The sequence below is a fragment of the Neopelma chrysocephalum genome, unplaced genomic scaffold (genome assembly GCF_003984885.1).
Source record: "Neopelma chrysocephalum unplaced genomic scaffold, ASM398488v2 Primary Assembly neopelma1_23, whole genome shotgun sequence".
Taxonomy (NCBI): Eukaryota; Metazoa; Chordata; class Aves; order Passeriformes; family Pipridae; genus Neopelma; species Neopelma chrysocephalum.
In genome coordinates this window covers 18123260-18145229 of record NW_020897691.1, presented here as the reverse complement: position 1 = coordinate 18145229, position 21970 = coordinate 18123260, and the positions used below count along the sequence as shown (strand labels likewise).

The following is a 21970-nucleotide window of genomic DNA, read 5'->3' as shown; positions in this document are numbered from 1 at the left end:
GACAGTGCCAGTAAAAGACTGTTGGGTGTGTTTTGAATAAGGGTGCCTTGAACTACTCAACAGCACATCTGCTACAGTTTACACCATATCATGTTTTCTAGGTAATAAATCAGAGGAATAAATCATTCCTAGTATCCACTTGCATTCCTCTGAAAGGTAAAATACCATTCAAATCATCCACGAAAACTGAACAATTGTATAAATTTTCTGTTGGGATTGCACTGTATGTGTAATAATTACTAACTACTTTCTAACCCTACCATTCCATGACAACTGTCACAGTTGCCCCCTTCCTCTCCCCAAAATCAAACCTTTAACAATTCAGCATTTAGACAGACCAGCAATGGGATACACAGTCTTTCATCCAGCTTTGAACCTAGGCCTGAATGTATATTATATCTTAGGACTTCTGCCCTTAAATTATTCTATCTGCATAAGAAGTCGATGGATGTAGTGTTGCTGCTAATGAAGGGGTTTTGAAATCAGTTTTAGACAGTTTGAAGACAAAATATTAATTACTTCAACTTATGAAAACCATCTCTCCAGTACTTTGCTATGCTGTATGTACAAGAGGCCAAAATCACAAAATGCATCAAACTCTTTACAATACTTGCTGATTTTCGTTACAGAAATATCTGTGTGAAATCAGCTAATAGGTAACAGAGGGATTTCTTTCTATAGACCACGACACATGTATTTTGCATCTATTGAAAGCTCTGTTTTGGGAAGCTTGTTGAGGTATCTGACTGATGTAGAACTCGGGAGATGGGTTTGCTTTCTGACCCAGTCTCTTGCTCTGGATTCACACCTCTTGGGCACCATCAGACATGCAAGTGAGCTTCTCAATTGCACATATACTTTAGATTGGAAGGGCTTGAAAAAAACCCTCAAGAGTTGCCAAGTCAGGCACATTTGCACATGGGCTCCTTGTCATGAGAAGCGGCACTGCGTGCAGGGAGACCAAAAAACCAGATTTCTCACCATGGTCCAAGGCACGCAGACTTCATGAAAACATGTACTTCTCACTGCACTGGCAAATGCTCCTGTCTGGCAAATGCAGGAATGTCCACAACTGGCATCACAATAAACAGAATACACAAGTTTCAAAAGCATTGGAAGGATGATTTGACATAGGAAACTCAAAGATCCAAAAATCAGACTTCTGAAACACACAAGCATATGTTTTTTTCTACCTTCTTTTTTTTCCCCTATATCTATAAATATGGACATTTCAAGTAGGGCCATTATATTGACCTGCACCTCATCCCTATGAAAAGCTGAAAGCTTTGATGAAAATGCTCCATCCTGCAGTAGATGCAGATTTGTGTTTGCCAAAGGTGCCATGAACTCTGCTGATCAGACTTGTCATGAATCCTTATTTCCTTACCAGGTGAAGAGAAAGTGAACACAGTTGTCAAACAGGAGAGGAGAGTGATTAAATTGAAATAATCTGAATAAGCTCAAGCTAGGGAAAGGTGTTCAGGAATTTTAACTTCTGTTCATTGCATTAAGAATGGTATTCCCAAAGGGGAAAAAAGTTCACTTTCTGTCTCTGCAGTGTATAGAGTTTTATTTTTTATTAAGAGATGTTACGGATAGACTTGTTTTCATACACACACACTGGCGTATGATCAATAATCCATTCTGAGAGTAAAGTGACTATTTTAAGAGGCAACAGCAAAGGCAATTTCCATAAGTTTCTATACCCAGCTTATTCCTGGGATCAATTTTACTTCATTGTTTGAAAGAAATACAGCACCACTTCAAAAGCATTGCAAAATCAAACTAGTTGGCCATTCTTTAGAAAGCAAATTATTGTTAACACTCAAGGTTTCTCATGACACTTGCTTCCACTTACGCATCTGCAATGTTAATTTTTGAAGATGCTACCATAAAACTGCATTCACTGATTATTTTTATCATGATTACAAAGCATCAGACTAGCTAATTTTACTGAGTTTCTTGAGTTTCTTAAAGACCTCTAAGATACAGCTGGTAGTATAATGAAGTTATGTGAAATATTTGTAGAGTATACTTTAAGGTTTTTTCTTATGACCTTTTTTTCATATGACCTATAAAATATTTAAAGTGAAAATACATCTACCCCTTGTCACACATGCATTTATATGAAGTTGCTTCTTTCTGTCTATAGATATTTCATATGATTTCAGAAATACCTCTCTCTGGTGATACTCAAAAGATTCAGGACAACTGGAAGTCAGATCACAGCACTCATTCAATAGACCTTAGAATAATAACTACTTATATAGTAAAATTTCACATTTTAGCTATGTTTATCTTTCATAAAAGCACATTTTTAATACACTGAAAATACAAAGTAAAGATAAGCAAGTTAGTAACAGACTACTAAACTTCATCTTAAAATAAACTGTGGGCTGGAGAAAACATTTCTAGTCAACACAGCCAATTAGAAATCATGAGTAGCTGAAGGGAAAGTTGCATTTTTCATTTATTTGACTTTGTGCTACTTTGATGTACAGAGAGCTTGATTCTTGGCAACTGTCAACATACCAGGATTTAACTGAGCACTAGGAGCACAGACAATTAGTTCTCAAAATGATTAAACACCACTAAATTTAATTACACTGACAGGCATACTCAATTCTCAATTTTCTGAGGTCACCTATTCTTCTGTCAACAATACGCCTACATACTGAAGAACAATAGCAAGGATGAGATGCTGCTGCCACAGAAACAATATTTTAACACAGTTTACACTGCAACAGAATGTGTTAGAGTTATAATACCTATCTTTGTTAAATAAAATAGAAAATAAGGTTAAAGGTATTAAAGTATAAATGGGGTATCCCAGAGAATACAGAGCTGTCAGAACTAATGAGCATCTGGAAGGGACGGTTATCGATGTCCATGTGTTTTTAATAATATTTTATAACTTAAGGAACAGCTTCTATTTCTGGAATTATGTGATCCTCTCTTGCCCTCTTAATTAACTTCTTAGCTCTCAGATGAAAGACAAACATATAGCTATCCTAAATACATTTATTTCTCAGACTACAAAAAAAAAAGATCAATGAATGAATGACTGAACGGACGCATGTTTGAATGAAGTACACATGCAGCAAAACATTTATTTCTTTGAGATTACAAGGCACTTCTGAAATGCCTTATTGTACTTTCAGTTAAGATAATGCCTAACCTTAGCTTGATATGAGATGAAGAAAATAGTGAAAAACAAAGAAACAAAAATGCTTAAAATGAGAAACACAAAATCTAGAAATCAGACATGCAACCATTAAATTCAAAGCTTTAAGACTATTTTTTTATTTACTTACATGTTATAGGACAAAAATCAACCAAACTTCAAAGGAGCCTGCCCCTCAGAGCCAAACAATTACATCTACAATTGCTGTCAACTGGAAAGTGAGCATCTCTAGCTGTGTCTCCCTGAAATAATCCCAAACTGCCTGTTGTTCCAGGCTGTGCTCAGAACCTCTCAGCATCAGCAACGTCTCCTCCATAGAGCTGTGCTTACAGATCTCCTCTCCCCCATACTTCTGTAACATCGCCTACTTGCCTACTGCTGAGGTGTCTGCACTACTGCTGTCCTGCAGGCGTGGGAGGTCAAGTCAGCATATGCAGGAAACAGAAGGCAAAGGAAAAAAAAAAACAGAAACCCAAATCCAGATGCTATGGTTTTCGAGGCTGCACAATTTCCCCAAACTAGCTTTTATTAGCAATAGCTATTGTGCATCTGGTGAGCAGTCCCAAATCACAGCTATGAAAATAGAAATAATTTTAATTCCTTTTACACACAATCACAAAAGCACATACAAAATAAGCCACCTAAACTTATTGTTAGGTTTGGGGTTTTTTTAATTCTACATCTACTGGAGAAATCAAAAGGGTAGGACAAAAAGCTCTGACAGTAATAGGCACCCTCCAACAGAAAGACAGCAATCAATTACAAACCATTTGCACAAATTGTAGAGCTGTCACAGACTCCTTTACAGCTGCAGTCCAAGTCAGACTGCCTCTGATTGCCAGACTGTTTTCCCCCCTTGTACCTACAAAACTAGGACAGCCTCAGGTAGTTTTTAGAATTACACTAGCAGACCCACATGTCAACCCAAGAAGTGAACTGCAATACAGCATGGGCAGTTATTTCAGCAAATCATTAAAAAGCATAATAACTGCTGGATGTTGACAGATTTGATGCTGGAGAGAGAGTAGGGAATAGACTGTTTTCTCCTCTTTCTTTGACCTTTAATTGCAGCATGTAATTCAAATCATCGAAGCAAATTTAGTGCATTCAGAGCAACAATTTTAGTGCACATAAATTGTTCTCTGTGTATTTAAGTCCTCCTCAATTCTCTCTCATTTTCTGGTATCTGGTGTATTCGACACAGACGATCAGGATTGGCTTTGTTCTTCTGCTAAAGCAAAGCTGATGCCCCAGAATCTACTCCCCTCCAACAGGATAGGTCAGCCATATATTTCCACACAGTGCATGAGGGACAGTTTATTCTTGTGTGGTTGCAAAGGCTTTTGGGAAGCATAAGCAATGTGTTATACAGGATATAGACCATCTCTGTGGGAATCCCCTTGTGCAGCAGGAGATGGGCTGAAGACCCACAGTCACCAGGCTTCTCCTTATTCTCTAGAGAAATGGCATAAAGTCACCTATATTGGACTGAAGTAGGTTACAAAGTAATTCAAAAAGTAAGAGATGAATAGCTCCTCTCAGTATGTATGGTTAGAGGCACAATATATGTTCCCTGTTCCAGTCTTAGGAGTTTTTACATTCTGCCTCATCTCCACCAATTTTTCATACAACCAGTATGTTGTACAAGACAGTAATATATTCCAGAACGATAAAAACTCTAACTCCATTCCTGTTATGCAAGAGTGTAACACAAGTGTTATCACAACTTTGCTTGGAGATACAATCAACTCATCAAAAGAATTTAAAAAAAACCCATTCTGTTGTCAAAATGGTAGTGCCTGGTAAAATCACAGCCACCAACGTGAAAACACTACCCACGCTAGCTGTTGGGAGGTTCAAAACAATACGCACTTGAGCTGGGCACAGGTTGCAATTTGCTTACTCAGAGCAAAATGAACGAAAAATTGCTCTTCCTAGTCCAGTGCATTTGAAGGTAGACACTAACTTGGTGCTTTCCTGCTTCAACCTCCAAAGTCCTGACAGAGAGAAGGTTTGAGCATCCATTACTTCAGCTGAAGTCAAACAGTAACTGCAGACACACAAAGGTTCTCCAAATTAGTGTGTGGGAATCACTCACTCTCAAACACTGCACCTCTCCAAGTCTGCAGTCCAGTTTAAAATTACTGACATTAAATGAGAATTGCTGTGGTCAATACAATCTTAACAGCAAGCCCTGGAATTATCAGCAAAAAGAAAACACAAACCAAACTGAATCAATTAGAAAGCTGTAACAGCTTTAGCGTTCTCTGAAGAAACAGGGTTCAAGGAACACAGAAAGATAAATCTGATAATTCTCTACCTGTTTGCCATTTTCCCCTGTCACATGTTATGTCCAACATGTTCTTACCCTGAAAGGTGGATCAGTCTTCTCCCTGTGTGGCACTTGGTCCAGAGTGCCATCAGTACTGCTCCTTTTCAAACTGGATGTGACATCAGGCACATTACTAAAATCTGCATTTGAAAGAAAACAAATAAATAAGTTAGAGGGTTATAGGACAGGAACAGGACAAGTATTTGCTCTTATCTGCAAATATTTTCAGTGTCTAGTAGAATTACAATAGGGGAAGAGAATCACGGAATCAATAAGGTTGGAAAAGACCTCTGAGACCATCAAATCCAACCTATGACCTAACACTACCATGTCAACTAGACCATGGCAATAAATGCCACATCCAGAAGGAACACAAATTCGCAGAAGAGGCCAAAGCAAGGAACAACTATGCCTGGAAACTCTGCTTTCCAAACAGCAGCTGGACATCCGAGACTGCCTGAAGCAATGTGCATATCTGATCTACCAAAGTGAACCTAACACTCTTGCTAACAGCTGCTTTGAAGGCAGCACTATCTATAATCAGCACAGTCTGTGCTGAGAGAACCAGCGAAGATAATTAAATGCACTTCCCAGTTCTCCTTGGATGAGCACACCATTGTTTGAGACAACACAACTTAGTCCTGAATCCCTTAAAGCTTTAAGAAGAAAAGATAATTTTGCCCTGGAACAAAGACCACAATTCAGAATACTTCTTCTTACCAATAGTTTAGCAACTTTACTAAGTTTGGAGTCCATCTACATAGCAGCTGGCACAATGTAAAAGCCAGAGGCAGCACTGCCTGGCTCTACTTACTGACAAACTGTACCTTTCAATTACATTTATGTTTAACTCAAAATCTATCCAACCATGGTGAAAATTCATATCAAAATTATGTTCTTTCTCTTTATGTTTCCTCAATTGGCTGCTTAAAAGCTGCAGAGATGTTTACATGGCAATTCAAATTAAAATTCTTAGAAGTGGAAATTTTTTTCTGCAGTACTACCAGTCCATGTAGTTGAAAATCATAAAGGAGCCACCAAAAAAAAAAAAAGAGGATTTCAAGCAACCTAAGGTGATAAAATAGCAATAAAATAATGGGGGTTTAGAATTTGCTGTTTTGTTTCCTGGCCTTTAAGCCTCTAGAGTATAATAATAATAATAATGGCCAGTCTTCGTGAATAAAGATTTTGGGAAAGGTGTTTTTACCTTTCAAGCCTGCGCAATGGATTTTTTAGGTGAGACACAGCATGCGCTGAACTGAGCCCACCCTTTAATCCTAAGGTTCATCTGCTGGGGCCAAGCGAGCTTGGACAATGGCAGTGAGGTCCTCAGGACGTAGGTTTGTTTAAAGTGACCTTCTCATAGATGGATGGCCTCACAGGGCTAACGAGCTCCATCTGCCCGGGGGACTGGGAATCGAACCTGGGTCGCAGCGGTGAGAGTGCCGCATGCTAACCACTAGGCCACCAGGGGTCCCTTCTAGAGTATAATGCACACCACATTACCACATTTTCAAACTCTTTCTCAACAGCTACAAATGCTGGAGATTTATTTTTAAGTGAAAGTTAAGATTCTCATTTAATTACTGACACCAGCAACTAGGATGGTAATTAAAACAAATACCACCCATCTTGCAGTAAAATCATGACAGTTAGCAATAAAGAAATTGTGAAGGACAACAATCTGTCTGCCTGGGTGTTGCTGTTGTCCTGTCCATGCAGAGCAGGACCAGCTCCTCTCAGCAAGAATTGACCAACATGGATTGAAGAAGGGAGGGAAATGGAAATTTTAGGCCCAAAAGAGCAGCTTACAGCCCATGAAGAGATTTCCTGGGAAGACAAAGCATGGCAGACAGACTCCAAAGGAAAGTCAGGGAAAGACATGCAAATAACTCAGCATGATGTCATCTTGATACTTTGTTTTTCCATATGTTATTAAGGTGCCCAGGTCAAGCTCAATATCAAGACTGACACTTTCCACCCAGATGCCAAAGACTTGACTACTCTCTCATTTCCCTATCTTTGCAGAACCAATGCCTCATGGCTTTTCTTCCCTCAAACTCTTTTTTTGAGGGAATTCTTTTACCTTTTCCTCCTGGAGTCATGTGTGGCTGCTGATATTTCAGACCCTATATAATATGCCATACCCCAAGAGTTACCACTTTTGCAGAAAAAACGCATTTTACACAACCCCACCAAACAACCATCCACTGTCTTTAAAACCTTAACATGGAGTCTGCCTTGTCTGTTTATTTTATTATGCTTTTACCTCTCTTCCTTCACCAAGCCTGAATAATTTTCTCCTTCCCTCTGGACTTTTAAAGTAATTTTGAGTCTCTCTTCCGTATATGAGTACACATGAATGCCTACTGACCTCCACCACTGTCAGCTCCTGGGTATGCAAAAGGTAAGACAACCCCTAAAACTTAAAGTGACTCTTAAGTAACATTTTCTTGAGGGTAAGGTGATGCAAAGGATATTTTTTCCTGCTGTTTCCCAGTTGTGCTCTTTTTATTTGCCTTGTGGGTTTTAATGCCCTTCTCCCCCATACCTCCAAGCAACATGCACCTGAGATAGATTTTACTGTGGCATAAAGGATCTAGAGTTTGATCTCAGGTAGCTAGCTAATAAAAAAAAACCCCTATGTCCTTTCCCCGATTTTACAAAGTGACCATTAAATACATTTGTCCTTTACAAAGCAGTAAAATTAACATACGTGAGCAATCAGGAGAAAGCATAAATGTGGGAAGAGTAAAATAGGGTAAAATGATCATCAGACAACATAAACAGAAGAAATTAGGATAACACCAGCTAAAGTAGGCAAACAGAATATTGTATTGCTTTATCCAGATGACCTGTCTATTCCTCCCTTCACCCTCATCTTTGTTTTTGGTTTGTAATCTATAGGACTGGCAGATGTAGGTCTATATAATCTTGCCCATTTTTATAGCATTTGCTGTTGGCAGAATGAGTTACTGATGATGGGGAACCAACAGTAAATGTTATTTTAAATAGCAAAAGCTAAAAAAGTTACACGGAAAGGATCCAAGGTGAAAAAAGACATCCTGCTGCACATTGTATGCAGAACTAACAGGGGGAGGGAAGGAAGGAAGGAAGGAAGGATGTATGGCTTGTTGTTCAGTTTAGTATCCATATCCTGTCTCTTCTTCCTTCTTTTGCAGTGGAAGGAGACTTCATTTGGATCTGCTCCTACAAACCACTCCCAAAGCACACAGAAGCATCATCATAGCTGCATAGCTAAAAAAAAAATATCAAGGGGGAAATACTAAAATATTAGTATTACCTTAGAGAATGAGTAATTTCAAATGCAAAGCCTAAGGACATAATCACAGAGACAAGTTTAATATTTAAATTCTTTCTACTTCTAGTACTAAGTGGAAGGGAGTAAGAAAGCTAATCCCTACAAAATGTATTTTCTTTAAACATTCAAATTTGGATTTAACTATACAATGGAATTCGTATTATTAAAGATGTTCACCAATAGTAATATGAAACTGTTATCTTAGAGGCTGGGTAACCAGTATTCTTTCAGGTAAAACTGGCAACAAAACTGTAGAGAATATCCACAGAATTAAGAAAAATGTTATCATGCAAGCACAAATTTGTTCCACTATATAACATTCTGGATCTTTGCCGGGAATGAGCACGCAAAAGTATGCAAGGAGATACATATTCCTAAAAATCATCCAAATTCAAGGTCAAATCAGCACTTCCTGGCTTTTTTTTTTTAAATTATTATTTTAAAAAAGTGCCACAGATTATCTTTGATGTCACAACAGCAAATGCTATAAAAATGGGCAAAATTACATGTCTGTCTACTTATAGCAACCATGGACTACTTTGCTGGAAACATTGCTTGAGAGGCTTTCCAGTACAGTAAATGGTGAGTATATTGTGACTAAATGTGCCCATGCAGTTTCATTACAGTAGTACATTTGATTTATTCTAATGACATACTTGTGATAAACCTGTCTGGAAGAAAAATGGGACTGATAATGATGAGTTAAACAAAACATGGTTTAAATTTTTTAACATATTTTTTTCTCTGCTGCAGTACACCTCTCTGTCCCATTTACACACACACACACATACATGTTTGGTGAATTAAAATGTCTACCACTTCTGGTAGATACAGGAACCTCTTAGGCAGATTCTTTCTTCTGGTCTAGCAAACAGGAGTGTCTCCAGATGCTAAAATACCAAGTCAGTGTGGTGGTTTGACTCTGGCTGGACACCAGGTGCTCACCAAAGCTGCTCTATCACCCCCCTCTTTATCTGGGTAGGGGAAAGAAATATAATGAAAGGCTCCTGAGTTGAGATAAGGACAGGGAGAGATCACTCAGCAGTCATGGGCAAAACAGATTTGACTTGAGAAAATTACTTTAATGTATTAATCGAATTGGAGTAGGATAATGAGAAATAAAACCAGTCCTTAAAAACACCTTCTCCCCATCCCTCCCTTCTTCCCAGGCTTAACTTTACTACTAGTTTTCTCTCTCTCCCCATCCTGAGCAGCATGGGGACAGGGAATGGGGGTTGTGGTCAGTTCATCACGCATTGTCATTTCTGCCACTTCTTTCTCCTCATGGGAAGGACTCCACACTCTTCCCATGCTCCAATGTTGGGTCATCCCACAGGAGACAGTCCTCCATGAACTTCTCCAGCATGACCCCTTCCCAAGGGCTGCAGTTCTTCACAAACTGCTCCAGCATGGGTCCCTCCCATAGCGTGAAGTCCTTCAGGAACAAACTGCTCCAGGGTGGGTCCCCCATGAGGTCACAAGTGCTGCCAGCAAATCTGCTCCAGTGTGGGCTTTCCATGGGGCCACAGCCTCCTTCAGGCATCTACCTGCTCTGGCATGGAGTCCTCCCCACAGGCTGCAGGTGGATCTCTGCTCCAACTTGGACCTCCATGGGTTACAGGGGAACAGCCTGCCTCACCATCGTCTTCACTATGGGCTGCAGGGTCTGCTTCAACACCTGGAGTACTTTCTTCCCTTCCTTCTTCACTGACCTTGATGTCTGCAGAGTTGTTTCTCTCACACATTCTCACTCCTCTGTCCAGCTGCAATCATGCAGGATTTTTTTCCCCTTCTTAAATATGTTAACCCAGAGGAGCTACTGTTGCTGATGGGCTCAGCCTTGGCCAGTGTTGTCCCTTATTGGAGCCAGCTGGCACTGGCTCCATTAGACACAGGGGAAGCTTCTAGAAGTTTCTCAGAGAAGCCATCTCTGTAGCCCCCTGCTACCAGAAACCTGCCACACAAACCCAAAACAATCCACCTGTTCAAAATAAGAAAAGTAGCAACCTCAGACAAATGCTAGAATTTCCAGAGAAGCAGAGGAGGAAGAAGCCATCATGTGAAAAGCTTAACTACATTGCATGAAATGCATATTAAACTTTTTTCTTGGTTTCTAGCAATGAACCAGCAAGTACTAAGAACCCGCTCAGCACCTTTAGCTACCAAGAGTATCACCAAAGAATGCTGTTACTCATGTAATAGCATGACTCACAATCATTCAACACAAGTTATAATGTAACCACCAAAAACTGAAAGAAAGAGTACTTCCTAAGTCATGCTCCTCGCTGCTCATCATTCAACTAAAAGTAGGCACAGAGCACACAGATGGGACAGTCGGTTAGAAATATCCAAGAGTTCTGTACGCCTACGGGAATGCCTCTTTCCATGTTGATGCAGCGATACACGTACAAGTGGTGAATATGGAAGTTATTCATGTGTTTGTGAGCAGTAAGGTACAATGGAAATGCATCCTCTAGCAGATGTGTGAGACAATAATAATCTGTGCTGCAATCTCAGCCAAGAAACCAAAGGAAATCAAGCAGAAAACATCAACATGGACCATCCGGCAATTCACTTACCATAAAGAAGCCATCAACAAATGCAAATGTCACTTATCTCTCTTTTCTGTTTAACTAATGAAGAAGCCTTAAATACTTTCTAGTTAGCAATGTTCTTACCAGTTTAGCTGCTCACTGCAAAGGCAGATTCATCATGAGGAGAGAGTAGGAAGCAAGGATCCTGTTTCTTTTATAATTCTCTTTTCATAATGCATCAGAATTTGCTCTGTTTCAGACTTCTCTCACCGATTTAAAAAATGACAAATAACCATCACAAGCATGTCAAGTGCTATCAAATGTCAAGCACTGAGTAGGTAGTGTAACCACTCCTTTTATCAAACTATGGCAAGAGGGTGTGTTTCTACTTGCCACTCTAATGACAGTGATAAATTGAACCAAATATTCCTTCTACCTCTCACAGGAGAAGACAACACAGAAAATTTAAATGTACTCAGTCTCTCACTCCAAGAGAAACTTAGATCACTGCAGGGCATCATTTTCACAGAATCACAGAATATGCTGGGTTGGAAGGGACCCACAAGGATAATTGAGTCCAACTCCTGGCCCTGCACAGGACCATCCCCAAGAGTCACACCATGTGCCTGAGAGTATCATCCAAATGCTTCTTGAACTCTGTCAGGCTTGGTGCTGTGACCACTTCCCTGGGGAGCCTGTTCCAACACCCAACCACCCCCTGGGTGAAGAACCTTTTTCTAATATCCAACCTAAACCTCCCCTGACACAACTTCAGCCCATTCCCTTGGGTGCTGCAGTTCTGTGCATGACTTGATAACTATCGTCGGTGGTAGGAGAGAGAGGGAGAGGTAGATGAAGTCACATGTTTTGTCAGATTCAAGTGAGGAAACTGCACCCAGGTGTGTCTCAGCTAAGGTAAGATGATTGATTAACAGCTAGTAGCAGTGAGTCTTTCCTAGTATCCCTGACTTCACCTGCTCCACTTAATCACATCACCAAACATTGACTACAACAAAAACATTCAGACTCCAAGGGTCACGGTAAAGCTCATCCCATAGGACTTAGCTGAATCAGGCTAAAATCTGTCTGTAATCAACAGGGGTGAGTAAGGCAGAACAGCAATTAATGACTAAATTGTCCATGTCTGAGGTGGGTGCAAGCCAACTTGCACTCACGCAGCTCAGGAGAGAACTAAACTTTCTTTAGCTCTCAACATATAAAACCTGGCATATAAAATTCAAACTCAAGAACGTGGATTTTAATAAATTATTCAACTGATGATGGGGAAAAGAGGATGAGGCTATACAGCTATGTTTAAAGAAGGAATGAGAATGTTAGGGCAATCTAACATTGGAAACTACAGATCTATAATCCATGTAACTTAAAGCTTTCACAATCAATTCAAGGAAAGAAAATTAAAAATGTGGAGATAAATGGAATATCATGTACATACAGTATGGGTAAGACGACTGTGTCAAACTAATCTGCCATCAGCCTTAGATAAAAGATGCTTTTAAAGACAAAGAACATAGGACAAATCCAACTTTCTGGAAACTTTGTCTAAAAAAAAAAAAAAGAAGAAACAAGAAACCTTTATAATATCCCAAGGGAAATTTTCAGCCAAAATGAAAAGGATAGGAATTAAAACAAGGCAAAACTGGCTATCAAGTAAGATAACAATAGATGGGTCTGAATGAACTTCTAGGCCTGGTAAATTAGATTGTAGATTCTGTCCAAGGTGACTTTGGGGACAAATTTTACTTTATATTTTCATTATTTGTCTCAGCAAATAAAGTACAATAGGAAGTACTCCAATTAAATACTCTAATCATCTGAAGTTATTATACAGCATTAATTAAGAGCATGACTGGAGACGTATAAAGGAAATGCAGGATGACCTTGAAGATAAAGCTGCAGTTCTAGAATGAAATCACACAGAACAAGTTTTCAGGGATCAGTAAGAACAATTCCTTCTATAATCTATGACTCATGAGTTGGAAACACGAGAGAAGAAAAGCATGGAAGTGTGAAAAAGGGGTAAACAACAGGTACTTGTGAGCTAGAGCTTACTTAAGCAATGGTCAGGGGCAGCAGATACTGATCAATTATAACACTGGCCAGGAATATGTCTAAGGTGACAATTAGAAGACTGGCTTTCAATCATTACATGAACAAAATTCTGCAACAGGCTTACCTGGGCACAAAGAATGCAAACAGTCCATCCTATTTTAAAATTGAATAGGATAAATGTATCAATAGAGTTGTCCAAAGCCTTAACTAGCAGAGGATTGGACATGCCAAGCCTCGAAATCCCTTCCCTAGGATGCTAGGTTTGTCTATCACCAGCGTTGCACAAATATTACACAGGTGCCTAAATACAGCTGCATGGGTAAAAATGGCCAGAAGTCTCTGTCTGTTCAGTAAAGCACTAGTAATACTTTAAGTTTCATAATAACTAGTATATAAAGATTCACACAATGAATGTTTATTACTAAGAGAATATTTATATCACAAGTGCATGTGGGTGATGAGCCCTGACAGTTGTCCTACACTCCAGCTGCTGACTCTGTCTCAGATATTCATTAAGAACTCCAGTGGTTACACTGCCACAAACTGACCTTTTTCTTATTTGTAGTTCTCTGGCACTTGAAAGGGAAACAGGGCTCTCACTTCCTGTTCTCTCTGCTGCAGTTTTTAATGTGCAGTAGTTAAATGTTTCAGATATGGCAACACACACACATTACTTCAAACAGTTATGATGGGCTTGGTCCAGTCTGTAGAAGACTGATACCCTGATCTCAGATCAGAGCAACTGACACCATTTTTAAACACTAGTATTGTCCAATGATTTCAGAAAGATGTGGCAAAATGGCAATAAAGTGGGCATCATTTCTGGAATACTAATATGAATTTTCACTTGAAAAAAAAGTAGGATCAACAATTATAAGAATTGTAAGAGGTCCAGGCTGTCCACTAGGAAAAGATGTATTCAATATTTTCACTAATTCCCAAATGTTCTAGAAATTGCCAGTAAAATACAACACAGCCGATCTTCAGCATGTAGATATTCTCCCTCTCCCCATTACAGAGAGTTTCTATAACATGGCTGCATGATTTAGCTGGAAATGAGATATTACATTTGGGTAATAAAGTTAAGGCAGGTGTATGGAAAGCTGCATTTTTCATTGTTGTGCAAATTCTCCAGACTGATCAGTTAATTATCATAAGCTTACAGTTCACATATTTTTCTAGCCAATATTACTACTAAGACAAAAGTAAACTTCCAAGAGAAGATAACAAATATTTCCAAAATCCCTGGTGCAAACAATACCAAAGTCTGAGCCAACTCTCAGAAAGGAACAAAGCTTTGGTGGTCTTAATGCCTTTAGACTTACTGAAAAACAGGGAGTGGTAGGTGAACCATTCCAGCATTGCCTGGAGGAGTGAATTATCAGTGTAGTGAGCTCTAAAAATGCTCCCTTGGAGCACTCATAGCTTCAGTTGAACAGTTCAACCTGGTAGGTAGCACATACACATGTGCTTATTTCTTTTGGTTCAATACAACCAAATATATTTCAGGTTTTCAACAGTATATTTACTCTTTTGTAATGAAGTAGAAAAAATAGGTCTGTAAGCATTTCCTTCTGTAGCCTTTTCCTTTCTGAAAGACAAGAAAGAGTTTTCAAAAAGTAACAGTTGATCCAAAGGAATTTATTGAATGACTTTCAAGAGACATTTTCACAGTCTCTGTTAAAGAAGGCATCCAAGTTTCACCAGAGATATGAAGGGTTCTGGGTTCACTAGTTCAGCTATGAATAACTCATATGTCTTGCTTATAAGGATAAGACCTTTCAATTCTTTGGCTCATGTTATCCCCAGGATCAGCATGGAAAGGGCATCCAGCAGCTGGCATTTAGGACAGAGCCCACACTATTTCTACAGCCTTTTAGATTTCTGTCTAGATTGCAAAAAGCACATTAACTGTGGTAAGGAAGAAGAAAAGCAATAGAAGATTCCATGGAAGATTCATTAACTGACTCACAATGGCCATTTGCACTGGAGAAATTGCTAGTAAGAGTGAGGAGTGTCTAGAAGAAGTGTGGGCATACAGCTAGGTAGGATTTAGTAAAGCTGTGATACAGGAGGACACTGGAGCTGCTCCAGGGTTTCCATCATGAAGGCCCAGGTCAGGAAACATCAGGAGGTGTTTGGAAGCATAGAGTTCTTCAAGGCCTTCATAGAAAAGCAGTTTTTTTCCTTCAAACTCTCTTTTGCCAGAGAAGGATGATTAGAAATTTGGTGATACATCAGCTGAAGAAAAATTCAGGGTGCATAACACAGGAGTGATCCAGCTCAAGTGACACACGGAGAGCTTAATTTCCACCTACGAAAAGTGGGCAAGCTATTCATCTATTTCTTTTGTATGTCATAGTAGCAAATAAATAAACAAACAAATCAATTTTTGGACTCATATCCTACAAGCCTCAACATAAGAAAAATGACTGCTACACACAGGGCTTATTCATGAGGAGATTTATGGTTTTTAGACCAAAAACTCTCCAGACAACTTCTGCACTAAGAAAACAGGTCTAAAGGAATGTGGGTAGGTTGCAGCTACAGATAAGAAACATCCATTGAAACAGACCATATCCTCTACCACTTCAAGCTGAAAGCCAAAGCAATTTGATTCATTTTTTATCTTCATTGAGGTTTTCTGTGAATCTGGGCAAGAGACTGAGGTACAATAGACCCCAAGTGCAGATTCTTATTAATCTCCAGTTAAGTTTTCCAGATTTAAATGAATGTTCATGTTAGATCAATTAATGGAATTTATGTACATTTTAAACTATTGCACAGTGCCAGTCCATTTTTTTCCCCACAGTTGGTACTCACAGGCAAATATTAGTACTTAAGCAGTCACACTCCAACACCGGAGTAAATTCAAAATTATCTGTGGTTAACTGTACAGGGGTTTACAGCTTTCATGCTGCTTTAATCAATTGTTAAAAAGATACTTAAACACTAAATTTATTATCACTTCAAAAAAACCCTTCCTCTTTTTGCTTAGGAAATTTTCAAGTTCTTCTGAAAGGCTTTCAGCTAACTTCAGATAACAACTAGCTCAAATTCTCATTGCTAAATTAATATGACTAGAGCCTACTAGTACGAGTAACTTCAGTTTCTAGAAAACTAAACACGTTAGAGAAACACAACATTAACTAAATTCAGTGATTCAGAAATTATTAAATCTCTGCAAGATATTTTGGCTTTTATCACTTGTTGGTGTTCTGGGTGTTTTGTAATGTATTTTGGGACTGGCTGGAAAGTATGTTCTCAGCTTATCTTCAAGGCTGTAAAAAGTGACTCTTTGGCATAGCTAGAAACTCATTCAGGAATTTGTTCAAGCTTTTAAATCTGGAAAGAAAATTAGCATACAGCTGTCATAACATCAGACTTCCTAGATAGGATTCTTAAACAGAATTACTAGATGCCTGTCACTAACAAGACTAATTGTTACCAAACAAAACATGCAATTACAGACCAGACAAGAATGTTCCCTTCATGGCCTCTCTCATCCATATGTTTTGACTTCAGGGAGCAAACCGTGAAATATAAGAAGGTGCTTTACCTGCTTCCTAATGTCCAAACAACTAGGCTGCTTCTTTTTGCATATGTGATACTGCCTAGACAAAGAGAAACTCATATTTCAGGCTAGGATCTGAAATGCTCAAGCAGGACAAATCTTTATCCACTGTTCTCACCCTTCATGGAGGAAACTGACACTTCTTCTTCAAACATTCTATAATTTTAAGAAAAAGCCAGTATGTTCATGCAAATATTCTTGTATCGTAGAGCTTGTTTAGGACATGTTGAGCCACATGCAGAACAGTAGCTTAGCTCCAGTCAGCCACCTACATGTGCAAATTTGACTTTCTGTAGGCTGCTTTATACTTCTCTTTTTTTTTTTTTTTTTTTTTTTCCCCCCCCCCCCCAGATATCTACAGAAACATCCATTTTGAAGCTGGAGCAGAGTCCTTTAGATTCTTTGGAAGTTCCTTTGTCCATCAACTGCTCATAGTGAGGCAAAGTAATTTGACTCACTGGCTAATTCAGGAATCAATAGGAGATACAAATTAGCAACATAATAGGAAATAGCTGCCTGTACTTCTGTAGCAATGCCAAATTAGCCCCTGCATCTCAGCTGTATGTTTTTACAAGGTTATTTAACATTCTAAACTTTCTCTGTCTAAGTATCTGCCAGTCAGACAGCTGTTTAGGCTTTTCAGTTTTAAGATTAACAATTCACACTAGCTTCTCCAATTTTTAACTAAATGCATTTGTTTCCTAACAAATGCCTTCTTGCATACAGTCTCACTGGAGGCCAGTGTTAGCCATAGCTAGTGCACCACCCTTCTATTCCAGTTCAGCAACTGGAGATGTGTGGCTGCAGTACAAAGGACAAAGACACAGCAGAACCCATGTTAGGTCACCACCATCCTCTTTAAAAGTCAGCAAAGGCTACAACCGACTGCTGCTATTATGTCTTCCAGGTTGCTACTGCTAGACATGCAGGACTGACCATGTCAGTGGTCTCTCTCCCCATTTTTGCTGCTACTGCAGGATTGTTCATGTGTGATGGCTTTGGCCACTGTCAGAGGTCATTTGCACTGAGAAGAGTTGGAAAGCTAATGGAGCTAGACTTGCCCAGGTTTCAAATGTACCACCCTAGTGGTACATTTTCGTCTCCATCTCAGATTCATATTAATGAAAACAGAAAAAAAAAAGGGGAAAAAAGAGTTACTTAATAGTTTAGCAAGAATGTGTGGCTAGCTTAGGCAGTTTTTATAATTACTCAACCTACCTTTCCTCTGTGAAACACAGAACATCCACTGTTTGATGTGTTTCAAATCATGCCTAAGGTATTAGTCTATATGTGGATGTCTCTAACTCTATCACAATCAATAAATCTTTTTGCTATCCATATTGTTACTCTACAGAATTCAGTAGGAAGGGCAATGTGATGATTTATGTCTACATCTCACTGAGCCAGAAGATGCAGCTATACAGAGTTTAATGGAGTTTACACCAGGAAAAGAAAAACAATTTGACCTGCTGACTTCACAGGGATTAAATCATAGCAGCATTTAGCAAAGTAGAACAGAATGCTCTGTCAGTAGAAAAGAACACCGAAGAGCATTTAAGACTGTCCCATTTTATAGCATAAGCAGTCTTTTAATTTGCAGTACACACATCTAGCAGAAAGCCAACAGGACAGTTTAGCAGCAGCAAGAGTTCATTAAACCACCACTCTTGGGAAACATTTGTATTGCAAAACATGCATAGGCAATGTGGATTCAGCTTCTGTGGATTCAGCTTCTGAAGAGACAATTGCTTTCTCTGAATTAACCTCTACACTGCTACAGTCCCATGTATTGTCACAGGCCAGATTTAGTCTTTTCCCAGTGATTAACAAGAGGGCAGGACAAAGACACTTGTGTTAACAGCACACAAACAGCTGGAGCAGGAGCCAACCTACCACAGTTGTCCAAGACTACTGTCAACACACACCTCACCTCTTAACCTTGCTCTTATGAGTATGTTCTATCACATCTATGTGGCTTCCTGCTGAATTGGCTAATAACTAAAAAAAGAAAACCCAGTAGAGTCATCTAACTTCAGGCAGATAAGCAGTCATGTTGCATAGACAACTACGTATCTACGTTAAAGAGAGGTACTAATATGTTGCCTCACACCACAGAAAACCATCAGATAGTTGGTATTAGATTCAGTAGGCAAAAGGCAACAATGTATGCAGACCTGCACAACTAACACAGATCAGGGCCCATATCTAACAGGATTGCGAATGTCCTTGGGATTCGGGAAGCTAAGAAACAATATTCATCTTTTGTGAGCTCAAAAGAATTTCTTGTGAAAGCATAAAAACAGATTTCTTTGATTACGCTCACATGAAGCACAATGAAGTATGTGCCCTACCGCATGATGAAGAGAATTTAAACGTTGAAACAGCAGCTAGACAAACAGGACCTGACTTGGCAGAACTAAAAGTAGAAGTTATTTTAGAAATGCTTTTCAGTTAAGTTTTAGTTTTACTTTTGTTTGCAAAAGGCTTTTAACACTACATTAAAGATGTTTCTGAAAAACTACAGGCAAACAGCAATAAGCAGAGTGGTCTGAGCCAGTGCTCCAGGTACAGCCCCCAACTGTCTGAGGCTAGAGACCAGCTTAGTGTTACATCCTCCTGACTTTCTCTCTTCTCTTAAGTGGTACACACAGAGGATGTAGGGACTGCTACCTGGAAAGGCGTGCACAGTGACTTGCAGAGAACCAGCTGGCAGAGCTGACCTCTATCTTTCTTTTCCTCCCTTAACTCAGTGGTATCTGATGAAGCTGAATGGAGTTTTCTGGAGAAACAGTAAGTTGTAGTTACACTTTACAGAGGCACCTAAGCCACCTAGAAAATTGCATTTGAAACAGAAGGTACCTTGGAATTGAATCCAAACCAGTTATTATTAAGAATATATTTTTAAAAATAATTTAGTCATATCAAAATTAAACTTGTGGACAACTGATGTGCTTTGCTTCTGTGTGTGCTTACTATGATTAAAATCCAAAGCTGCTCAAGTCTTGGTAAACAGAAGAGCTACTTTTCCATCTGAGGATTCAAACCACTGATCCTCCTCCTGAAGCAGTGGCACTTCGCAAAAGTATTTCAATGTTTAGCAGAGCAGGAGCTGAAATGTAATTGCTCCTCTCCAGCACACAGCCCAGCCACTTGTCCAACAGCACAAAGCCTGACTCTCTCTCCCTGACTCCAGCCATGCCTTACAGAGCATGAAATAGCTTCATCAGGACTGACTCAAACTGGCATGTCCCAGACTACACTGTTGCACAAGGGTTAGTGCAAGAGGAGGGAATACACAGGGCAAAATCCATGCTCCAAAATGGCTAGAGAGGTGCTCTGTGGGCAGGTCAATTGAAGGAGAGCTTGCTGCCTCTGAGAATAACTCTCCTTATGACTAGCTCTCCCCCAGCACCTGCCTACTCCCGGCTCCTCCTCCTTACCTGGCTCTGGCCCTTGTCAGGACTCTGCACCCATCATGTCAACTCCCTGAGTTTGCAGGGGCTGGGGTGGGGGAAAAAGATTTCTCCTTAATTAGCTTCGGGGGCCCCAGCAAGTGCTGCTATCAGCACAGGCGTGGGAGGAGTGCTGTGGGGCTGAAAGGAAGGCTAGAGGAAGAGAAGGAGGAGCAAGCCTTTTTCTTGTAAGTAGCACCCAAGCCTTCTTCACTGCTCCTGGGACTACATCTCTAGAAAGGTGGGCCAGATAGGAACCCAGACCCTACCCCACAGATGAGGAGTACAACATGGAGCACAGGAACAGCTATGTTAATTTATTTTTTTCTTTTTTTTTTTTTAATTGTTTCTTTCCCCTTTAGCTTTCTAACCCTCACAGATGAAAGTGTTTCATCATGGAACTGCCATCCCCCACCTTTTTTTTTTTTTTACTTTTAATCACAGAGTTCTATTTACAAATTAGTGTTGATTTCAACAGTGTCAGCTAACCAAAATGACAGCTTTTTTTGGCAAAAACACACTTGCTGTTGAAAAAAACCCTGCCCAACTCTGACAGCAACTTGCATTCTCCAATGGGTTTTCACACCTACTAATGCTTCTACCTCCTGCCTCAGCACTCCACAGATATACCATAAACCCACACAGCATTACCCTAAATATATAGTTATCAATTTGTGTGCCCTCTCTGTTGTTTATTCCTCAGATACCCATGCCATATTAAAATGAGGCATTTTTTCCTCCACAGCTGTAAGAATTCCAGTCCAATTCCCTCATTTTTTAATTCTACTTAAATACTTCTTTAATTTCCTTAGCACTGGAGCTTGGAGCAAATTTAGTTGCTCTGTTATTTGGGTTTACACATTTATAGGTGCATTTTTTAAAAGTATTTCATCTCATTTCTTTTCCAGGATAAGCTTATGATTAGCCAAGCAGCTAAGCAGCAAGAACATAGCATTGCAATGTGGCAGATCAAATGACACAACCACAGCAGGTCCAAAATACAGTTACAAGGGTATAACAACCTCTTGGAGAAAATGAATCACTCTCAGAAAATTCCCTGGGAATGATTTTCAGGAGTGGCAGAGTTAGTGGCTTTGGAGAAAGTCAATCACTTCCCTTCTGTACAGTAAAGGGTGCCAAAGACTGCCACAAGGTATAATTGGATATCCTCAACATAGCAGAATACGTAGAAAAAGGCACTCACCAGAGTTAGCTAAGCAGCTACAAAACTGTAAACAAATGTGGACAAACTATTACCACCCAAGTTATATGAAGCCAGTGATTTAAAGTAAATTCTGTTTTGCTTCTGTCTGGTGGTCATCACTAAGTGCTAGGCAGGGCATTACTGTCTGACTTTGGGCTGAAAATTTCCATTTTCTAAGCACTTGTTAATTTTAGCACATTAATCCTCACAGTACTCTAGAAAGACAGAGTAAATTTTATAAAAACAGGGAGGCAACAGCAGAAGGTTTTCAACTCTTTGTACCTTGAGCCAAATTGTG

The 21970-nt window shown here is 39.5% G+C and overlaps 1 protein-coding gene across 11 annotated transcripts in view; it reads right to left on the bottom strand.

Moving 5' to 3' along the window:
• Positions 1 to 21970, bottom strand: part of TIAM2 (T cell lymphoma invasion and metastasis 2) — a 195245-nt gene that overhangs the window by 27080 nt on the left and 146195 nt on the right. For 10 of the 11 annotated variants that reach the window (XM_027688776.1, XM_027688771.1, XM_027688752.1 and 7 more), the window contains one exon: positions 5553 to 5656. In XM_027688776.1, coding sequence (XP_027544577.1) covers positions 5553 to 5656 — 104 coding nt within the window. Of the gene's footprint in view, positions 1 to 3314; positions 3456 to 5552; positions 5657 to 21970 lie in introns of those variants that run through there. The other variant, XM_027688833.1, reaches the window with a different exon arrangement.